This window comes from Myxocyprinus asiaticus, chromosome 17 (assembly GCF_019703515.2).
Source record: "Myxocyprinus asiaticus isolate MX2 ecotype Aquarium Trade chromosome 17, UBuf_Myxa_2, whole genome shotgun sequence".
Classification (NCBI taxonomy): domain Eukaryota; kingdom Metazoa; phylum Chordata; class Actinopteri; order Cypriniformes; family Catostomidae; genus Myxocyprinus; species Myxocyprinus asiaticus.
This window is the reverse complement of record NC_059360.1, coordinates 16,531,444-16,550,626: the sequence shown is the minus strand read 5'-3', so window position 1 is coordinate 16,550,626 and position 19,183 is coordinate 16,531,444. Positions and strand designations below refer to the sequence as shown.

The window sequence follows — 19,183 nt, the reverse complement described above, 5'->3', positions numbered from 1 at the left end:
CAGTTTGTAATAAATGTTAGCCATTCAGAAGTAATTTTATTTGGGTTTTGCAAGTTGGTATTCTGAAAGAACATACTCCAGTACAGAGCTGTCCTCACAACTCTTTGGTTTCACTGGAGAAGTGTGAACCTGTGGGGGATGTGACCATAAGGCAAATAAAGGCCAAGCCACTTTTACAACCACAAAAGTACTGTACAACAATTGCTGATAAGAGAATGTTGAGACAGACGGTTTTTTTCATGTTCCAGCTGACACGCATGTGACCAACCCCAGAGAGTGTTCTTTAACAGGAAAACAGATTTTCCTCGTTCAGTATTTATGTTAAGACATTATGGATGGTTGACATGGGTTTGCTCTAACACTGGTGTAATAATAAGAGTTGAGTTCCCATTTCCTTCTTTTTATCTGTAACTGTCACTGTAAAGTTGAATATGTCGACATGGAAAGAGAAACTAAGGAGAGTTGTAACAGTGGAGCCGGTGATTTTTCTCTACATGACCAGCACTTTCATTGTGACACCTGCTTATCAACAGATGATAATCACAAAGGTAAGAAAGCTGGTCCTTCGGTGCTTTTGGCACCTCAGTATCACAACAGTTGGTTTTGAAAGTACACAAACAAAAAATACTGAAAAGAGAGAGCGAGTGAAAGGGAGAGGCATTAATCAAGTTTGTCCGAGGGAGTCAGCGCTTTGTTCTTTGCCCTAAAAAACAGGTCAGCAGGGTACAATTCTAGTACACAAAACGGAAATGCCCGAAGCAGAACCATGGAGCGCTTGGAGAATAGCATTCGAGCTGAAGATGTACTCAAAACCTAAAACTACAGCAGGCATTAATCATGCCGAACTGGCCATGACAGTCCTAGTGCAAAACAACAGAAGCTGCTATCACTCATGCAGTGGATTAAACAGTCGATGACAGTCATTAGTTTCTCTTGTATTGCTAAACTTAAATGTTGGCCATGGTTAAGATCATTCAATATCTTTGTGTGTGATTTCTGTGGTACTAGCGTCACCAAAATGATTGTTTTCAAACAGGTTTCCCTAACTCCTCCTCTGTCCTGCAACAGACTCAAGCCATTGGTTGAGTCATTGTTGCTATGTCGGGCTGGGGTGTGTTTCCCAAAAGCATCGTTAGCCAACTATGGTTGCAAGTTTCATCATACCAACATAGTTCAATGATGTGGTGTTTCCCGAAACTGTAATTCCAACGAACATTCGCTAACTGCATCACAAAGTTGTGTGGTTGGAACTTCAGCTCTCCACTTGTGGTTAGAAGCATAGCGCCTTGCTAGTTTGCTGTGTGGACATTATTTGACTTTGCTGAGGCTTCTATATCTTTTATTCAATATATATCTTTCATTCTATAAAGACTTTGATCTCGTTTACATGCATTTAAGAAAACTGCTTATTCTGGGGTTTTGCAGAAAAAAAGTAATGTAAACATTAATTAAAGGCTGTTAAGAGAAAGCATTTTAAGATACGGTTTCTTTCGGAGAACATGACTTACGTGTCCATGGTAATGCATAAGTGAAGTTCTAATATGTTTTTGAACAGTGCGCATGTATGTGCTCAAGTGCGTCAAGGGAACCCCAAGATGTAAAGGGAAACCCCACTATTGCATTGCTATCAGTCGCATGTACATTTACATTCACAGCTTTCGTGTCTTCAGCAGCTTTCATGCATTAAATAGCTTTCTGAAATAAGTGTTAATGAGCTATTATAATTTGATATCCTCAAAAGTTATTACTCAACCACATGTATAACGTCATTAATGACAACTATTTATTGTTGAACCAACGTGGTTCGAGCGATGGATGTGCGACATAGAGTTACTACTAATTTCTCCAACGATGCGTCATACTATGGTGGTTAAGCAGTGAGTTACATAGTTGTACAGAAAACACACCCCTGGTCGGGTTGCTCAAACATACAGCGTATTTTGAATGTGCGAAATCAACATACAAATGACTTATTTATAGTATGGTCTCTGCATATTAAGCTGGGATAGGAGAATGTTGGGATAGGAGCCACTATAAACCATAAGGTGACTCATAATTTCTTCTTTTAAAAAACTATTTTAATAACATTTCATTTTAAAACTATGTGTTGTTTTGTTAAATATAATATTTATTTTCACCATAAATGATACAGTAATTAATTTTTTTACTTTCTTGTTTAATGTAATTTTTCACCATAAGTGGTAAGGTAACTTACCATACAGTTAACTAATTATTTACATTATTTACATGTCATTTTTACATTATTTAGTGTCAATGGATGTACAGCCAGACACTGAGAGGGAGTGATTTCTGAACTGAGATACCTAAAGTATGTTTTTGTGCTGTTCCTTTTAAATAATAATACAAAAAGAGTTTTTGCATTGTAATAGTAATTATAATAATTTCAACTTATGTTAACAATAAATGAATAAAATGAATATGTGTCAAGATATTTCCCTGAATATAAATAATCTTGTGTATTTATGCATTAGCTTAGGGCAGACTTTTACTCACTAAAACATGCAGCTGTTTTTAGTTCCTGCTCTTGTCATATTGCATTTTATTCTGAGTGAGTGTCCTTCCGTTCCTCTCTCTCCTTTAAATTCTCGTACCCTTCCAATGAACTCTGTGGCTCGACTTGCAACAGATCTCCGAAAATTGTGGATGAATATATCATTTGAATGAGCACAACTCCACGCAGTGAAAACTGTTCAAAGATTAAAGAGGACCCAATCATTTATTGCAAAGTGCTCATTTATGCCACTCTTAATGGCCCCGATTCTTGCCATTTACTCCTTGATATCATCATATTTGTGAGGTTGCCTTTCGTGAGCATTCCCAAGGCTTGTTCTTTCAATAACTGAAGGCATCCCCCAGTGCAATAATTCAGTGCTCAGCTCTGCATCATTCTCATAATGCTTTAGAGTAGTGTTGGGTTTGAGTCCACTTTAATCGATTCCGAGTCAAGTCCGAGTCTTTAAACAGTCGAGTCCGAGTCCAAAAGGGGCTGATTCGGACTCAAGACCGAGTCTAAAACAGGCCGAGTCTGAGTTGAGTCCGAGTCCCAATGAATCTGTTCATGAATCTGAATTCAAATTATAACCGTAAACTCAGCATCAATATTTTAAGCTTATTTTAACTTTCATAATTAAGAAAACACAACTGTCGGTATAAATGTAACAAAAACACCTCTATATTTTATGATTAGTTTCCTGCTGAACAAACTGTGGTTTCAGAATAAAAGCATATGCTTTAGGTGTATGAAGACAAAACTGTCCTTCAACACAATTCTTATTGCGTTCTGTTGACATTTCAGTTATTTGTTGCTTTTTTCCCTCCACTCAAATATAGACTAAAGAAAGTGAAAGCTCAGTCAACAGCATATGTGGCATGATATTGATTATCACAAAAATACATTTCGACTCATCCCTCCTTTTCTTAAAAAAAGCAAAAATCTATGTTACAGTGAGGCACTTACAGTGGAATACAAAACTGTAGTTCGTCAATGCTTTTAAAATAGAAAAACAATAATTAGGTGCTGTTTATCTGTTTTTCAGAGTTGCAGTCTGCTTTAGCAATAAAAAAAAAAAAAAATTCTGACAATTTTAAAAGTTACAGTTAATTCATCAAGGACCAGTTAAAGTTGACAACACTGCGTGGACCACAAGAGACTACAGATGCCTACATGTGTGGATACATTACGCCTAAAAAGACTTAATAGCCCAATATTAATAATATTTTTCTGAATTTTTATTTTGATATGTTGTTTTAGTAAACTGTGAGAGACATGATGTGGGTGACTTGACTTAATGAAGTTCTTAAGCACGATGAAACCGCGATGCGAGCACCGTCTTGGATGCACAAATGCCGCGTGCGATTTTACCAGTTGTCAGGACCCGTGCCGTGAGAAACTGGCATGTAGTTTCTAGTACATTGGCTACATACCTGTCTTTATGTGTTTATGTGTTCTTTAATTGGTGTTATACAGCAATCTCCGTAGTAACATTCAAGCGTATTGGTTGACTGAGTGCCGCTCTGCAGGTGTGTTTGCTCAATATGGTGAAACAAACTTTGACTATGTCTATGACATCAGGGGGTGCTACAACTGCTTGCAGACAAAGTGTCCATTTATTCCAGTTTCGTTATTTTTATTTATTTATTTTGTTAGTTGCATCACAAATCAAATGCCATGGACTCGGCTGGACTCTGAAAAAATTCCAGAGTCCCAAAGGCTCGAGTCCAAGTCAAGTCCGAGTGAAAATGCATCCGGGTCTGTGACAAGTCCAAGTCCATTAAAAATGTACTTGTGACTCAGACTCGAGTCCGAACTGGAGTACCCCAACTCTATTTTAGAGCATCATTACTGACACTAAATAAAAATGAGAGAAGTATAAAAATCCTCAAAGCAACTTTTAGGAGAATGGATCCTTAAATCAGTTCTCAAAGCAACCCAAAAAAGGGTCTATTTTGATTGGGTTGCAGCCAGGAGAGCAGGGAAAAACAATGCACTTTTTCACACATCCAGTAGGTTCTTTTGTAGCTCACTGTGCATCAGTGTTTGAATTGAGTCAGAGCTCTTGGAGAGGTCCCCTTTCACCCATTTTTTTTGGCCTTATGGAAGGTCCCTTAACTCTAATGGGGGGTCCTGGAGCCCCCGTGCCCCCTCAATTCAAACACTGCTGTGCATATTGTGTTAAACCATTAGAATTACCATTAGCATAGGGTGCACTCTTGTCTATAATGATCTATCTATCTATCTATCTATCTATCTATCTATCTATCTATCTATCAAGCAAAGGGTCTATTACCAACACTTTTGTTCTTCATAGGTTTGTCGTGAATTACTCAAGAATGATACAATCTGCAGTGATCCAGGGCACCACAAAGGGGACGAGGAGGTCCAGGCGAAAGCATCCTACATTCTGATTCTCTTCAGCATCACCCTCAGTCTGGTCTCCATTCCTCCAGCTATACTGCTGGGCTCCTGGTCTGACCGTGCTGGCCGCCGGTCGGTCATGGCATTCCCTTCATTGCTGTCCCTGCTGAGTGGGGGCTTGTTACTGGCTATAGACCTGATGGAAAACATAAATATTTACTGGGTCCTGATGGCTGCCGCCCTCACAGGCCTGACCGGTGGCCATGTTTCCATATTCCTCAGCTCCTTCAGCTACCTGGCTGACTTAACAATGGGTTCCAGCTCCATTCGAACATTACGTATGGCAGTGGCTGAGTCAATGATCTTCGTTGGGGGGATGGTGGGCTTCCTACTAGGTGGATTCCTGGAGCAAGAGTTTGGGCTCAAGGCAGCATTCGGGGCCTACATTGGCTGCCATGTCCTGGTACTGACTTATATTTCGCTATGGCTGAGAGACCCTACATTGGTGAAAAATATATGTACTGCTCCCTCTAAAGAGGATACAGTTGAGCAAGATGCTCAAGAAGACCACTCTCGGATGTTTATCATGAAGTATGCCAAGCTGTCTTTTAAAGCAGTATTCAAGAGGAGGCCAGGACAGGAGAGACTGAAATTGCACTTTCTCATTCTCTGCACCTTCATAAATAACCTGGTGGCCGTTGGTCTGTACACACTCACACAAACACCCACCACACACACACACACACACACACACATACAGTATACACTCACCGACCACTTTATTAGGAACACCTGTACAGATATTTATTCATTCTATTATCTGATCAGCAAATCATGTGGCGGCAGTGCAATGCATAAAATCAGGCATATACAGGTCAGCAGCTTCTGTTACTGTTCACATCAACCATCAGAATGGGGAAAAAAATGTATCTCAGTGATTTCCACCCTTGTATGATTTTTGGTGATTTCTAGTTTGAGTATTTCTGTAACTGCTGATCTCTTGGGATTTTCACGCACAATAGTCTCTAGAGTTTACTCCGAATGGTGCCAAAAAAAAAAAAAAAAAAACATCCAGTGAGCAGCAGTTCTGCGGACGGAAATGCCTTGTTGATGAGAAAGGTCAACAGAGAATAGCGAGACTGGTTTGAGCTGACAGAAAGGCTACGGCAACTCAGATAACCACTCTAGACAATTATAGTGTGCAGAGTAGCATCTCAGAATGCACAAAACCTTGGACCATGAGGTGGATGGGCTACAAGGGTAGAAGACCAATTCGTGCACCACTTCAGTCAGCCATGAACTGAAAGTTGAGGCTGCAGTGGGCACAGGATCACCAAAACTGGACAGTTAAAGACTGGAAAAACATAGCCTGGTCTGATGAATCTCTATTTCTGCTGAGTTAAACAGATGGTAGGCCCACTGCAGCCTCAGCTTTCTGTACTTGGCTGATAGAAGTGGAACCCGACATGGTCTTCTGATGGTTGATATGAACATTAACTGAAGCTGCTGACCCGTATCTGCATGATTTTTTACATTGCACTGCTGCCACATGATTGGCTGATTAGATAATCACAGGAATAAGTAGGTGTACAGGTGTACCCAATAAAGTGGTCAGTGAGTGTATATTTAGTGCATTGCAAAAGTAGGGGTTGCATCCCACAAAACCTGTGTAGAACATGTCCATGTTACGTTTTACTTCAAAAGAAAAGAAAATGAGAAATTACATTTTGCATTAAGAAAATGAAGTCTATTTTAGAACCAGTTTTATTATAGTGATAACGAAGCACATTGTCCTCCCAAATGCTCATTACCGTAATACTTACGGGATGTGTCATTAGATAATCATTGATTTCAAACAGTAGTTGTGCCGTATTACTGTAAAAATGACAGTAATACAATGATTATTTTATTTAAAAGAGCATGAAGGCAGTACAAACAATATTACCATAATGTATATACATTTATATTTATTATTATTTATTTTGAATTGTCATGAAAATAATGTCACAATGCAAAAAATATGGTAACACTTCCTTCTTTTTCTTAAATGCAAAATATTTGACATATATATGATTTGTAGGTGAAATATGATATGGACATGTTCTTGAAAGGTTCTGTAAGTTTCACCCATACAGACTTTTGTAAGCATTAAAATATTACATTAAAATACATTCAATATTTTGTACAGTTACTGTAGCAGGTGATAAACATTGTTTTTTTAAAGCTTTAAATGAGTTGTTTTTAAGTTACCAATCTTTTTTCTGAATTTCAGAGAGGTCTGACTTTGATGAAATATCAGTATGGCTAATATGCACCCCTCAGCTGTGCCGGCTGTGTATGTTGATAATACTGCTACTAAGCCACAGCTGGGAGGTTTTAAAGCTCTCAATCTGAGTATTGTCCTATGAGAGAGTACGAGACAGAAAGTGAAAGAGGAAAAATAAATAACTGTATCAAGTTTAATACATTCTTAATGCTGAAATGTGAATTTTTATGTTAAAATACTTTCTTCTATCCCAGCTTAATATGCAGAGACAACTAAGTAAGCCATTCATATAGATTTCCCCAAAAACTGTATACACTGTGTCATCTCTGGCAGTATAAAAAACGAAGTAGATAATTTATGCACTGCTAACGGCACACAACGGAATTGCAAAAGTCATGATTGTTTTCAAACACCTTTCCTGGACACTCCCCTTACCTGCCATTGGTTGAACAAACAGATAGTCCCACCCTAAACTTACAGAGACACAGTGTTTACAGTTTTCGGCTAGATCAAACTACAAATAGCTTTCTTATTTACTGTCAAACCAAATTAAGTTGGGATAGGAGAACATATTTTTAACAATAAAATCACACACTTTATCTTTAAAATGAGTTATTACTGGTCTTAAATATTGCCTCTTTCATTTAGCCTAATTTAACTGTCATTATTTATATAGGTGCATAATTAATGTCCCATCATCTAATATTACACACAAATTTCACTATATATTGCTTTAAAAATATTGCGCTTTGAAAGTTGTGCCAAAAAAAGAAGTGCAGAGAGAGATAGAGAGAGTGAGAGAGAGAGAGAGAGAGAGAGAGAGAGAGAGAGGACATTAATAATGTGTGCTTTTATGTGGATATGTCTCCCCAGGGGATCAGTCCATCCTGCTGCTGTATTTGAAGTATGAGCCCAGAGAGTTTACAACTGCCCTGTTTGGGGTATTTAACTCTGCAAGGATGCTGTTTTTTGTAAGTGGTTGTTTAATGCAGTAATGCTTTCTCTGATGACTCATGTCTTTCCGCGTACTAAGAATTGAGATCAGTGGATGTCCTTGAAATACCACTAGATCTTTCAATTTCAGCCTCTCTGCCTGCAAACAGTAGTGACCCAGCAGTACGGCCATCGACTGGACACAGCTGTGTAATTTTGTCATCTTTTCATATGATTCTCTTCTCTGCTAGCATATACAGCTGAGCACAGGTCAAACACAATGTGTGTTGGAAGATTCATAACTATAAGGCCACGTTCACACAGTAGCAGAATACAGTTGTCCAGTAGCAGATCCTGGCATAGGTGATATAGGCAGGCGCTTAGGGCAGCAACGCTTTCTGGGGTGGCACGACAGAGTACCTGATCGATTGCCCCTGCCCTGAGCTCGCAAGATCGCGATGGGAGAGAAGTGCCCCAAATCATGCCACCCCGCCCCTGTACAGAGCTTGCAAGATCGCGATGGTGAAAGGTGCCCCAAGTTGTTCTTGACAGGCTACTCAGCCTAAAAGGCTCTAAATGGTTAGGATTATAGATGTCCATAATGCATTCTTACATTCTGAACAAACATAAGATAACCATAATCAACAGTATAGGTACACCATGACACAGGATTGACTCTTGAGAAAATAAGTATCAACCATGTGATTACTGGGCAGATTTGACAATGAAAACTAGGAGGGGAGGGTTACATTTGAAATTAGGAATTATGTATAATAGCACAAGCAGCAATCTGTAAGTATTCTGCCATTTTCTTTATTTATTGACTCTATAATTTAATTGTGCAATTGAAGTTCTGTATATATAATGTACATGTTAATATAATTTGACCAATATATATATATATATATATATATATATATATATATATATATATATATATATATATATATATATAGTTACTTCATTTCTATATTCATTGTCTAGTTATACCCAAAAATGGAAATTCTCTCATCATTTACCCTCATGCCATTCCAGAAACATGGCTTTCTTTCTTTTGCAGAATGCAAATGAAGATTTTTAGAAGAATATTTTAGATCTGTTGGTCCATACAATGCAAGTGAATGTTGGCCAGAACCTTGAAGCTCCAAAAAGCACATAAAGGCAGCATAAAAGTAATCCATATGACTCCAGTGGTTAAATCTTTAAGGGTTTAGAAGTGATATGATAGGTGTGGGTGAGAAATAGATTGATAATCCCTTTTTACTCTAAATCTCCACTTAACTTTCAGATCTGAAAGTGAAACTAAACAGACATCACGTGTGACTTTAAGATGTGAAAGTGGAGATATAGAGTAAAAATATGACTTAAATATTTAATTCTCACCAACACCTATTATATCACTTATGGACTACTTTTATGCTGCCTTTATGTGATTTTTGTAGCTTCAGAGTTCTAACCAAGAAGTTACGTTGGGAAGTTAAGGGGGGCTTCACATCGGATCTCGCCTATGGCACCATGTAAGCCAGCCGGTTGTCAGTCCTGTATTTGAGTGCTTCATACATTTGAGTTCACACACAGTTTGGTTATTTATGAGAGTGACAACTGCATTCTATAACCAAACTGACAGCCATGAATTTGAAGGACTCGCAACCACATTTTCAGCAAACCCCTGCAGTGTGAACAGAACCGCAATGGAAAACAAATTGTCTGTCATATCATTAAATGGGAGAGCCACTCTTACTGCACACACACATCTTGTGATTAGATTTCAGTTATTCATGGAGATGGAGACATGAGCTCTGTGTCATCCAAAGATCCAGATTCTGTCTTCCACTGGTGCCCAACAGTTTCATGGTCTGGACGTGAGCCGCGCTACACAAATGCTGCACTCTACACTCCCTGTTGGTTCATTAAGATTTGACGCATGAACTTGCACCTCGATTAGATTTGTTTATTTAATAACAAGGCATCAGTTGTGATAAGATTTGTTGGTGTTATGGATGCAACCATCTTTGATATTTACTTTAGTCACTGTCACTATGGTTACAGTATTCGAGCTACTACTCTAAGCTGTTGTATGAACAATTTCAAGGTTCACACCTGTTAGTAAATGCGGTTGTCAATCCCAAACACTCACTGTGTGAACGTGGCCAATATGTATATTTTTTCAATATAATTTATGGGCTATTGGCCTAAATCTGATAGCATAATTGATATTGCCACAGATTCAAAGTGCTTAACTATAGTTATTTTGGCATATTAGGCTGGGATTGAGGAAATAATTTTAAAGGAATTTTCAGTGTTCAGTACATGTTAAGCACAACCGACAGCATTTGTGGCATAAAAGCCTATTTATTACCACAAAAAGTAATTTCGACTTGTCCCTCCTTTTCTTTAAAAAAGCAAAAATCTGGGTTCCAGTGAGGCACTTACAATAGAAGTGAAAGGGGCCAATCCATAAACATTAAAATACTCACTGCTTTAAAAGTATAGCTACAACATGTAAACAATATGTGTGTTAGCATGATTTTAGTGTTTAATAAAATCGCTTACTAACCTTTTCTGAGTAAAGTTATAGCCAATTTTACAACTTCATCTCCATGGCGATGTAACGCTGTAAACTATAAAACTACCACAAAAACTATGATTTAAATGACCTTACAGCTCAAATAATACACAGGTTTTAACAGAAGAAGTAAAAGTAAGTCCTTTTATAAAATTATAAGCTTCAGATTTCTGCCTTTCTACCCTCCAAAAATTGGCCAAATTGATTTCCATTATAAGTGCCTTACTGTAACTTCTATTTTTGCTTTTTTAAAGGGATAGTTCACCCAAAAATGAAAATTCTCTCATCATTTACTCACCCTCATGCCATCCCAGATGTGTATGCCTTTCTATCTTCTGCTGAACGCAAACAAAGATCTAATCTGTAGGCCCTTTCAATGCATGTGAAAGGAAGCTAGACCTTTGAAGCTCCAAAAATTATATAAAGGCAGCATAAAAGTATTTCATTTACAGACAGTAGATATATATAGTAAAAAATGACTTAAATATTTATCAGTTTCTCACCCACACCTATCATATTGCTTCTGAAGACATGGATTTAACCCCTGGAGTCTTATGGATTATGTTTATGCTGCCTTTATGTGATTTTTGGAGCTTCAAAGTTCTGGTCACCATGGTACTACAGAACTGAAATATTCTGCTTAAAATCTTTGTTTGTGTTCAGCAGAAGACAGAAAGTCATACACATCTGGGATGGCATGAGGGTGAGTAAATGATGAGAGAATTTTCATTTTGGGTGAACTGTCCCTTTAAAGAAAAGGAGGGATGAGTCAGAAAGATTTGTTGTGGTTATCAACATTTTGCCACAAATGCCTTTGATTGAGCTTAACTTGTATTGAACCCAATATTCCTGTAACATCGTAAAAAAAAAAAAAAAAAAAAACTCCAGGTTTAAATTTTAAAACCTTTTGAATTCAAGAATATCAGCATCAAGCCATTCAGCTCCATTCTGCGACATGTCAAGTTCCATGACATAAGGGCTACAGTAATAGGCTACGCCACCAAGATGTATACAAGTACACATTTGCATAAAAACAAAAATGTAGGTTAATATGGACTGTGTCAGCAATGTTCCAGTCTTTATGATTGTAAATATGAGTCAGATGAGTAAATTATCATCGCATGATCTAGATTATGTCACTCAGGTAGTGCTGTTAAAAACATTCAAGCACCTCTTGGAGACAAACAAAATTACTTTATCTTCTGTTTTGTTGGGGAAAAAAACGTTTTCGATGTGTGTATTTTATTATTTATTTTTTCAATGTTAATACTTTCGCCTATCTCAGCTTAATATGCAGAGACAACTTCTGAAAACCATTTCTTGGTTGATTGCCCCAAAACGTGTAAACAGTGTGGCTCTGTGATGCTATTTTTGTTTGAGCATCCCGACCTGCCTGACATAGCAACATTTGCAGAACCTATAGTTTGAAACCAGCAAAAACCAGCCTGTCGTGGTCTGCTGCTCTTAGCTGGTTTAAATTGTTTTAGCTGATCTCCCAGCCCGGTCAAACTAGTCTCCAGCTTGTCTCCCAGCCTGGAGGAGTCTGGCTGAGAAGTGCCTTTAAAACTAACAAAACAATCCAGCCTAACTAGCTTGGGAAACCTGGGAGCCCTTACAAAAATCGAGCGTTCACTGCAAATTTGCCGCAAACTTGCGGCAATTTCGCCACTGATCATTTTCACATGCAAATGAGCTTTGCGGCAAACTTGAGGCAAATTTTCCATTGTTGCCAAAGGTTTGCTGCAGGTTCACCACTAACGGTGAAGAGCTACAAACTTCTGACAAACATTTGCAGTGAATCACAAGTTCATTTGCATGTGAAAATAATGAGTGCTGAATTTGCTGCAAATTTGTGGCAAGTTGCGGCTAAATTGCCAGGATTCTAGACCACCTTGGTGATTTAGGTTGGTTTTTCAGCAGGCTGTTCAGGAAACCTGTTGTGACACAAATGGCACAAGAATTACATACTTCACCTTTCCAACAATGGAAATTATGGGTTGTATTATTGATTATCCTTCTGAAAAAGTGTTGTACAATTCCTTGACCATGGCACTAGCAGAATAGGTTTGCAGTTTGCAGCTGTCTGTATAGCAACAGGGAAAGGCAGCTTTGTTTTTACTGTCTGTCATGGGGAACACTGCCTCTCACCGTTTCAAACAGATCGATTCCAAGTCTTAGAGTGACACTTAAACAAAGACTGCCAATTAAGGAGCACCCTTCCTGATTGAAGAGCTGATGGCTCTCCATTTATACCATGATGCACCACTGGGGTTCCAATCGCTCTGCTGCCTTTTGTGTGGAAGCTGAAGTCATAGATTCTGATAGAACCTATTATGCAGTCTGTCAGCAGGGGATGTATGCTCGAGGGCTGTCACCCAATTACACAGGGCTTTAAAAAAGTTTTAATTAACTGCAATTGAAAGAGTCAATTAGATAAAAAGTAGATAAAACTTTTTTTTTAAATAAAAAGAGAAAGCAGAAGGCAACAGATTAGGGATGGGTCATGATGGTCGACTAGCCGTGAGGTTGACTAGTTTATGTAATTTTTTTCTTATATATGGCCTATATAATTTTTTGTTTTGATATTTTAGCTGCACTTTATTTAGCGTGCTAACAGTGTACTATCTTTTACTTGATAGACAGTATATAAGTAAAACCATTTTAGTAAATGTTGCATCTTTAAAATCAACCCTTTAAAGCACAGCTATAGATATACAGATGGATGTCTTTGGCCATTGTGTCATGCCTTGTGCTGTTTTTTTAAAGGGCCATCCAACCAAAGCGCACTCCTGCATTTAAAAAGAAAGCTAGATGGATTGCATTGGGAAGGAACAAAATGCAGGTGTCTCGAAACGGGTTTTTAAAATTTTATTTTGAACTGTTTTTAATTTGACACAGTGTCTTAAAAATGTATCTTTCATGTGCAAAACACTGAAAAAAAACAGTGAGACATATTGCAAAGGCCGAAAAAACAGCGCAGATGAAAGCAAGAATGAGTCCTGTGTAAAGGGCCCCTTAGTGTCCTGCTACAAGTGTTAAAGGAATATTCCAGGTTCAATATAAGTTAAGCAAGCTCAGTTAACAACATTTCTGGCATAATGTTGATTACCACAAAAAATAATTTCGGCTTGTCCCTCCTTCGAGGTTACAGTGAGGCACTTACAATGGAAGTGAATGGGTCAATTTGTAGACAGTTTAAAAGAAAAATTAGAAATGTATAATTTTATAAAAGTGCATTAATTCTGTTAAAACTTGTGTACTATTTGAGCTGTAAAGTTTTACAAATCATTGTTTTTACAGTCATTTTAGGGTTTACGCCATTACTTCATCATGGCAACGAAGTTGTAAAATTGGAAATAACTTTACACAGATAAGGTTAATAAGCAGTTTTATAACACTTAAATCATGTTAACATGAATAATGTTTATGTCTTGTGGCTATACAATTGAAACAGTGAGTATTTTAACATTTTCAGATGGGCCCCATTCACTTCCACTTTAAGTGCCTCACTGTAAACCAGATTTTAGATTTTTTTGAAGTAAAGGAGGGACAAGTTGAAATAAATGTTTGTGGTAATTTTTGTTCTCTGTCTAGCTGTTTTTGAATGCATGAACAGGTCTAATGTACATAAACGCTCCCATAAAAAGAGCCTCACAAGGGTCAGGTGGCCTAATTATATAGGGCTTCTTTAGAACGATTAAACAACTAGTCATTTAAGAAGCCCACTGACTAGTGGATTATAAAAAAAATAGTTTGGCAGATCTTTACAACAGATCTTGTACTTTTAAAGATCTTGGCAGGTCTAGAGGCTGCAGTGAGCTAAGCACATGGTTCCACACTTGCAGTTTTTATAAATGGCTGAAGGGCTGGAACTGACTCGTAATTAGGCTGGCGTGGAGTTGGTGAGGAATTATTAAACACTCCAGGCTCTAATGAGTTGATGAAAGTAAAAACACGGAGCGCTGACCTTTTCCATGGAATGTTTATGCATTCCCATTATGTTTCTGCTGCAAATCTGAAGCGGTGGCAAAGTCTGTTGACACAGGGCCCGCACCGGTCAGGGGGGTAATTAAATTAGAACTGTTCGCATGAGCGGCCAGGGCAAATGAGTCACCGTGTGTCGCAAGCATACTCTCACACGTGTTGACACAAATATGCAGATGCAGGTGAGTTCACTTTCAAGTGCTCTCAGATGTTGTGAGTGAGACTAAGAGTCTAACTATTTTCTACACTGTCTCATCAGGCACTAAAGCTAAAGGTTCATCAATTCACTCATTGGGTTTCCAGTATATCATGTCTAATAGAATCTAAATATTTCTATGTTTTTCTTTTTTATCAAAGCTGAGATATGGTATAGTGCTTATATATTCTTGTGCTATGCCTATGAATTTCAGAAGATATGCAGCCATTTATTTTTTAGCAATTATTAATAAAACAAATCTTTATCTGAAATGCATGGAAACAAATTAACAATTTGTTCAAAGCTGACTAGACAATAATGGTCCGTTTAAACTTTAAGTAAATTTTGCACACTTTGCTCTTTTTTAAGGCATTTAAATACAATAGGGACATTCAGCTGCTATATACTGAGCTTGCCCTGAACCAGATAACTCCAATGGTCCAAAAAAGCTGCATTTCTATTGGTGATTTTTTTAGTGGAGCATCACAATTACTATTGCTCATATTTAGGCACCATATGCACTTCAGACATTAATGATTGATACCCCCAGTTGTGTGGCCTGTTGAAGAGAGGTGTGCTATTACTTTTCTAAGCAAACAGACTTACAGATGATGAAATGGGCCACAGTGGCTACAATGAAATTTCACAGATCTACTGTAGGGACCAGAATGTCATAAAGACTTGGGGTGGGCTTTTGATTTGGGCCATTAAACAACCGCCTAGAAACTATCTAGAAAACCCCATCAACTGTATAGCTACAGTAATTGCAAAAACACTCAGAACACCATAGCAATCGAGTAGCAATGCCTTGATAACCACCCAAAATACCCTTGTTTATGGAGCAAGTATTGCACAGGCACCACTCGCATTTTCTTCAGAAAATATAAAATCTAGTTTAATTTTGCCACAGTGGAAAACATGGTACACTATCCCAAATCTGTTTATGTCTAACCTGTTCTTGTGCTCTCTGGTAGGGTTTTGGTCTGCTGGGTCTATTTCCTGTGCTGATGAGATGTGTGAAGGAGATGACTCTAGCAAAACTCAGTGCTGTGTTTAGAGGCGCCTCTTACGTCCTACTCGCCTTCTCAAACAACACATGGATGGTCTTCCTCGGTAAGTGCCCATCACTCATATGATGATACAACACTTTACTCCAATTCGAATTGCAAAAATAATGGAAACTAATGGAAATTGAAAATGGTACAGACTAATCACACTGTAAATTTGGCGACAATAGGTCGAAAGTTCTGATGCGGAATTCTTACTGAAATTCTTGAAGAGTTATTGAAAGTATTGGGTGTGTGAACTCCAGTTTCTTGGTGAAATGTTCACAGGGTGGCACCAAAAGCAAGTTGTATTTTCACATCATTTTTATTTGTATAGCGCTTTTTACAATACACATGGTTTCAAGGCAGCTTTACAGAAGGCCTTAAGGTCTTTAAGCCCCCAGTGAGCAAGACAAAGGGTATGGTGGCAAGGAAAAATATCCTTGTTTATTTGACAGGGACAATGGACAGTCAGTGACGGCCCCAGAATTAGCTACAGAGTTCAATTTCATTTAAAATTTTAAAATAAAGATGGTTAGGGGTTAGGGCTAGTTAGTTAGGAAATTACTGTAAATCTGGCTTTACAATAAATGTACATATGCCAATATTATTTATCTATACAGTATCTGTAATACAAGTCATGTATTCATTGAAAAGATTAAGTGTAGTGATAGACAGATATATCGCCTAGGCCAATTAATTGGCTGATATTTGGCCATTTTGCAATCATCGGAATCAGCCGATAACTGTGTTCGCTTGACCAATTAACAGAAGTGTTAACTTTCCCTTGTGTCAGTTCCAAATTCTACCAATAGATTTGTCAATGGATAGTCAACACTTTCTGTTTTCAAGTTTTTTTCTTTTCAAATGTTCAAGTTTATGCAAATTTGAGAAAATATTGCATAATATAAGTGTATGTTTCACTTTATAAATTTTGTGTACATCTGATTTGCTGTTACTAAATGTTTATCTGCATTTATATCGGCCATCGGGCATTGAAAAACCCATGTCGGCCGACCAATATTAAGTTATCAAATTTTTTCAGAAGAGATTGACAGTTGTAGTTGTAAATGACAGTTTTTAGTAGTAAATAATGTAATACAGTCAATAGGAATGCATATTGTATTATCTCTACCGCTTAACCCAAACCTCAACCCTAAATCTTACCGTCAGTGGAGTAAATATGTCATTTTAGAGTGAATTGCAACCTCCAAATTGCACTCACAAATGTTTATGTGAATGTGATTACTTCCTGGTTTCAAAAGGTTCAAAACATTGTGTCTCGAATGTAGCTCGCCCAACATGCTATCAAAGAGAAAGGTGAACACGTTTGAAGGGATGCAAAAATGTCTTATGGGGATAGCGCTTGTCTGTAATTCGGCAGAATAGGGTCGGTTTTAGGGAATATGAACATTCGGTAGCAACATGTCGTTTTCCATTGTGATCATGTTGTAATGTAAATGTAAATTGAAACTGGAAGTTGAGGAGGGACATGGCTTTTTTTTTTTTTTTTTTTTTTTTGCCAGTAGACTATAGTTATGATTTGTTATGAAGGGAAGGACTGTAAACATTACAGGTATGTGTGTATATCTGCTAAAATTTATTTTTGTCAGATTTAGGGTTATACTAGCATATAGATGGCCTCAAAGCTAATAGACATAAACAGCAAATAGAAATGGACTAAAAGCCACAAAACTACATTGACATTTATGAATTTCCATGCAAGAGTATTGTGCATAAAGAATGATCAAGTAAACCATTATGTCAAGTTAAAGTTGTTAGTGAAATGTTGTCATTACTGTATCATTACGGGAGGCTTTTAGAAAAGAGAGAACTTTTAGTTGGGTAGAAACATCACAACTGACCCTATCCCCAATTAGCCAGGGGAGAAATCAGAGCACATTTCTATTCCCTGAAACAATGTAAATTTGCAAAAAGTTTTTTTCTGACTGAGGGCTGACTGCCTTGAGTTGAGCTGACTGTCTAACAAAACAATCAAATGGGTAAATGCTCTCTAAAAACTCTACCTGACCAGACTTTTAATAGTTCACATCCTCACTGCTGCCTAAGCTCCCTGCCCAGTTCCAGGGGGGCTACACCTCTAAAGGGCAGTTCTAAGAGTGGTAAGTAATGATAACATTGTTTTGGTCACAATAGTTGGCCACTTTCTGGGAGAGACAGACAGATCAGCATGAATACCCTTAATTAAATAAATGGTTGTGGAAACTGTTATTCTAATTGATGTGCTGAACTAAAGCCTTTTAAAGAAGATGAGTGGCAGCTCGAATGCATAATCAGCACCAGGGAGGGTGGAATTTGCATGCTGGTCTTTTCTGTTGGCAGCGATAATGAGGGGCACATTGACGGCACACAGGAGTCATAACCTCCATTCTGATAGTACAGCACATGTGTGAAGTGTGTTGAACCAGCATGTGCGCGTGCGCACACACACACAGATACACCACCACACACGTGCTAACGCACTTATCAACGGAAATGCAGAATATCTTTGTTCTTTTGAGGATGTACTTTTCTCTGAACACACATGAACAGGCTGCTGAGATCAGTGAGTTTACATTCTGAGCCTTAATGAAAAGCTCACATAATAAAAATGACCTTTCAGAATTTCATACATAAAGTATAAATAACTAGATTATGTATTATTGAATATTCCACTTAGGATTCACTTACACTTTAGAGGTGCTTAGCATTCCTGAATGCACCACAGAATTTAGTTAATTGTGGCTTTACTTAAATGCAAAGAGTAACATTGCAAGTAATATTGCATATATATCTGAATATTGGCATGTCTGTGATTCTGCCTAAATGATTGCAGGGGTGATGTTGATTTATACAACAGTTTTATAAACAAGAAGTTAATGAAGCATCTTGGCAACACCAGGTATGACATTTTAGACACAATTTGACCAGTTAGATCATTTAAGTTCCAAACAAGTCAAAGCAGGATTAACCATTGCATGTCACGGAGCAACAAACACACAGACTGACTGTCTGGAACACTGCAAATGCCGACAAGCAGAGTGATACAAACAGTAAATCATTCCAGTGCTGTTATACTAAATACCAGCACTCTTTGAGCACTGCTTGTCCAATCAGATTGGAGCTAACTTATATAAAATACAATATTTATTACTATGAATACAGTTTTCTAAAGTGGTATTTAAGATTGGTTTTGGTCTGTCCTGTGCTCTTACAGTGGCTGTAGTTGGCGCTCCATCTGGTATCAGCCAAGCAGTGATTCGTTCTTTGTCTTCTGCCATTGTGGGACCAGATGAACAAGGTACAATGTTACAAA

General features: G+C 37.9%; 1 protein-coding gene across 1 annotated transcript in view; it reads left to right on the top strand.

Annotated features, from left to right (window-relative positions):
• Window positions 1-270: 270 nt before the first annotated feature.
• Window positions 271-19,183, top strand: part of zgc:174356 (uncharacterized protein LOC100137120 homolog) — a 50,054-nt gene continuing 31,141 nt past the window's right edge. The window contains exons 1-5 of the mRNA XM_051722297.1: window positions 271-548; window positions 4,830-5,577; window positions 8,016-8,113; window positions 15,796-15,934; window positions 19,085-19,168. Of these exons, the coding sequence (XP_051578257.1) occupies window positions 432-548; window positions 4,830-5,577; window positions 8,016-8,113; window positions 15,796-15,934; window positions 19,085-19,168 (1,186 nt within the window). The 5' untranslated portion in view covers window positions 271-431. The remainder of the gene's footprint in view (window positions 549-4,829; window positions 5,578-8,015; window positions 8,114-15,795; window positions 15,935-19,084; window positions 19,169-19,183) is intronic.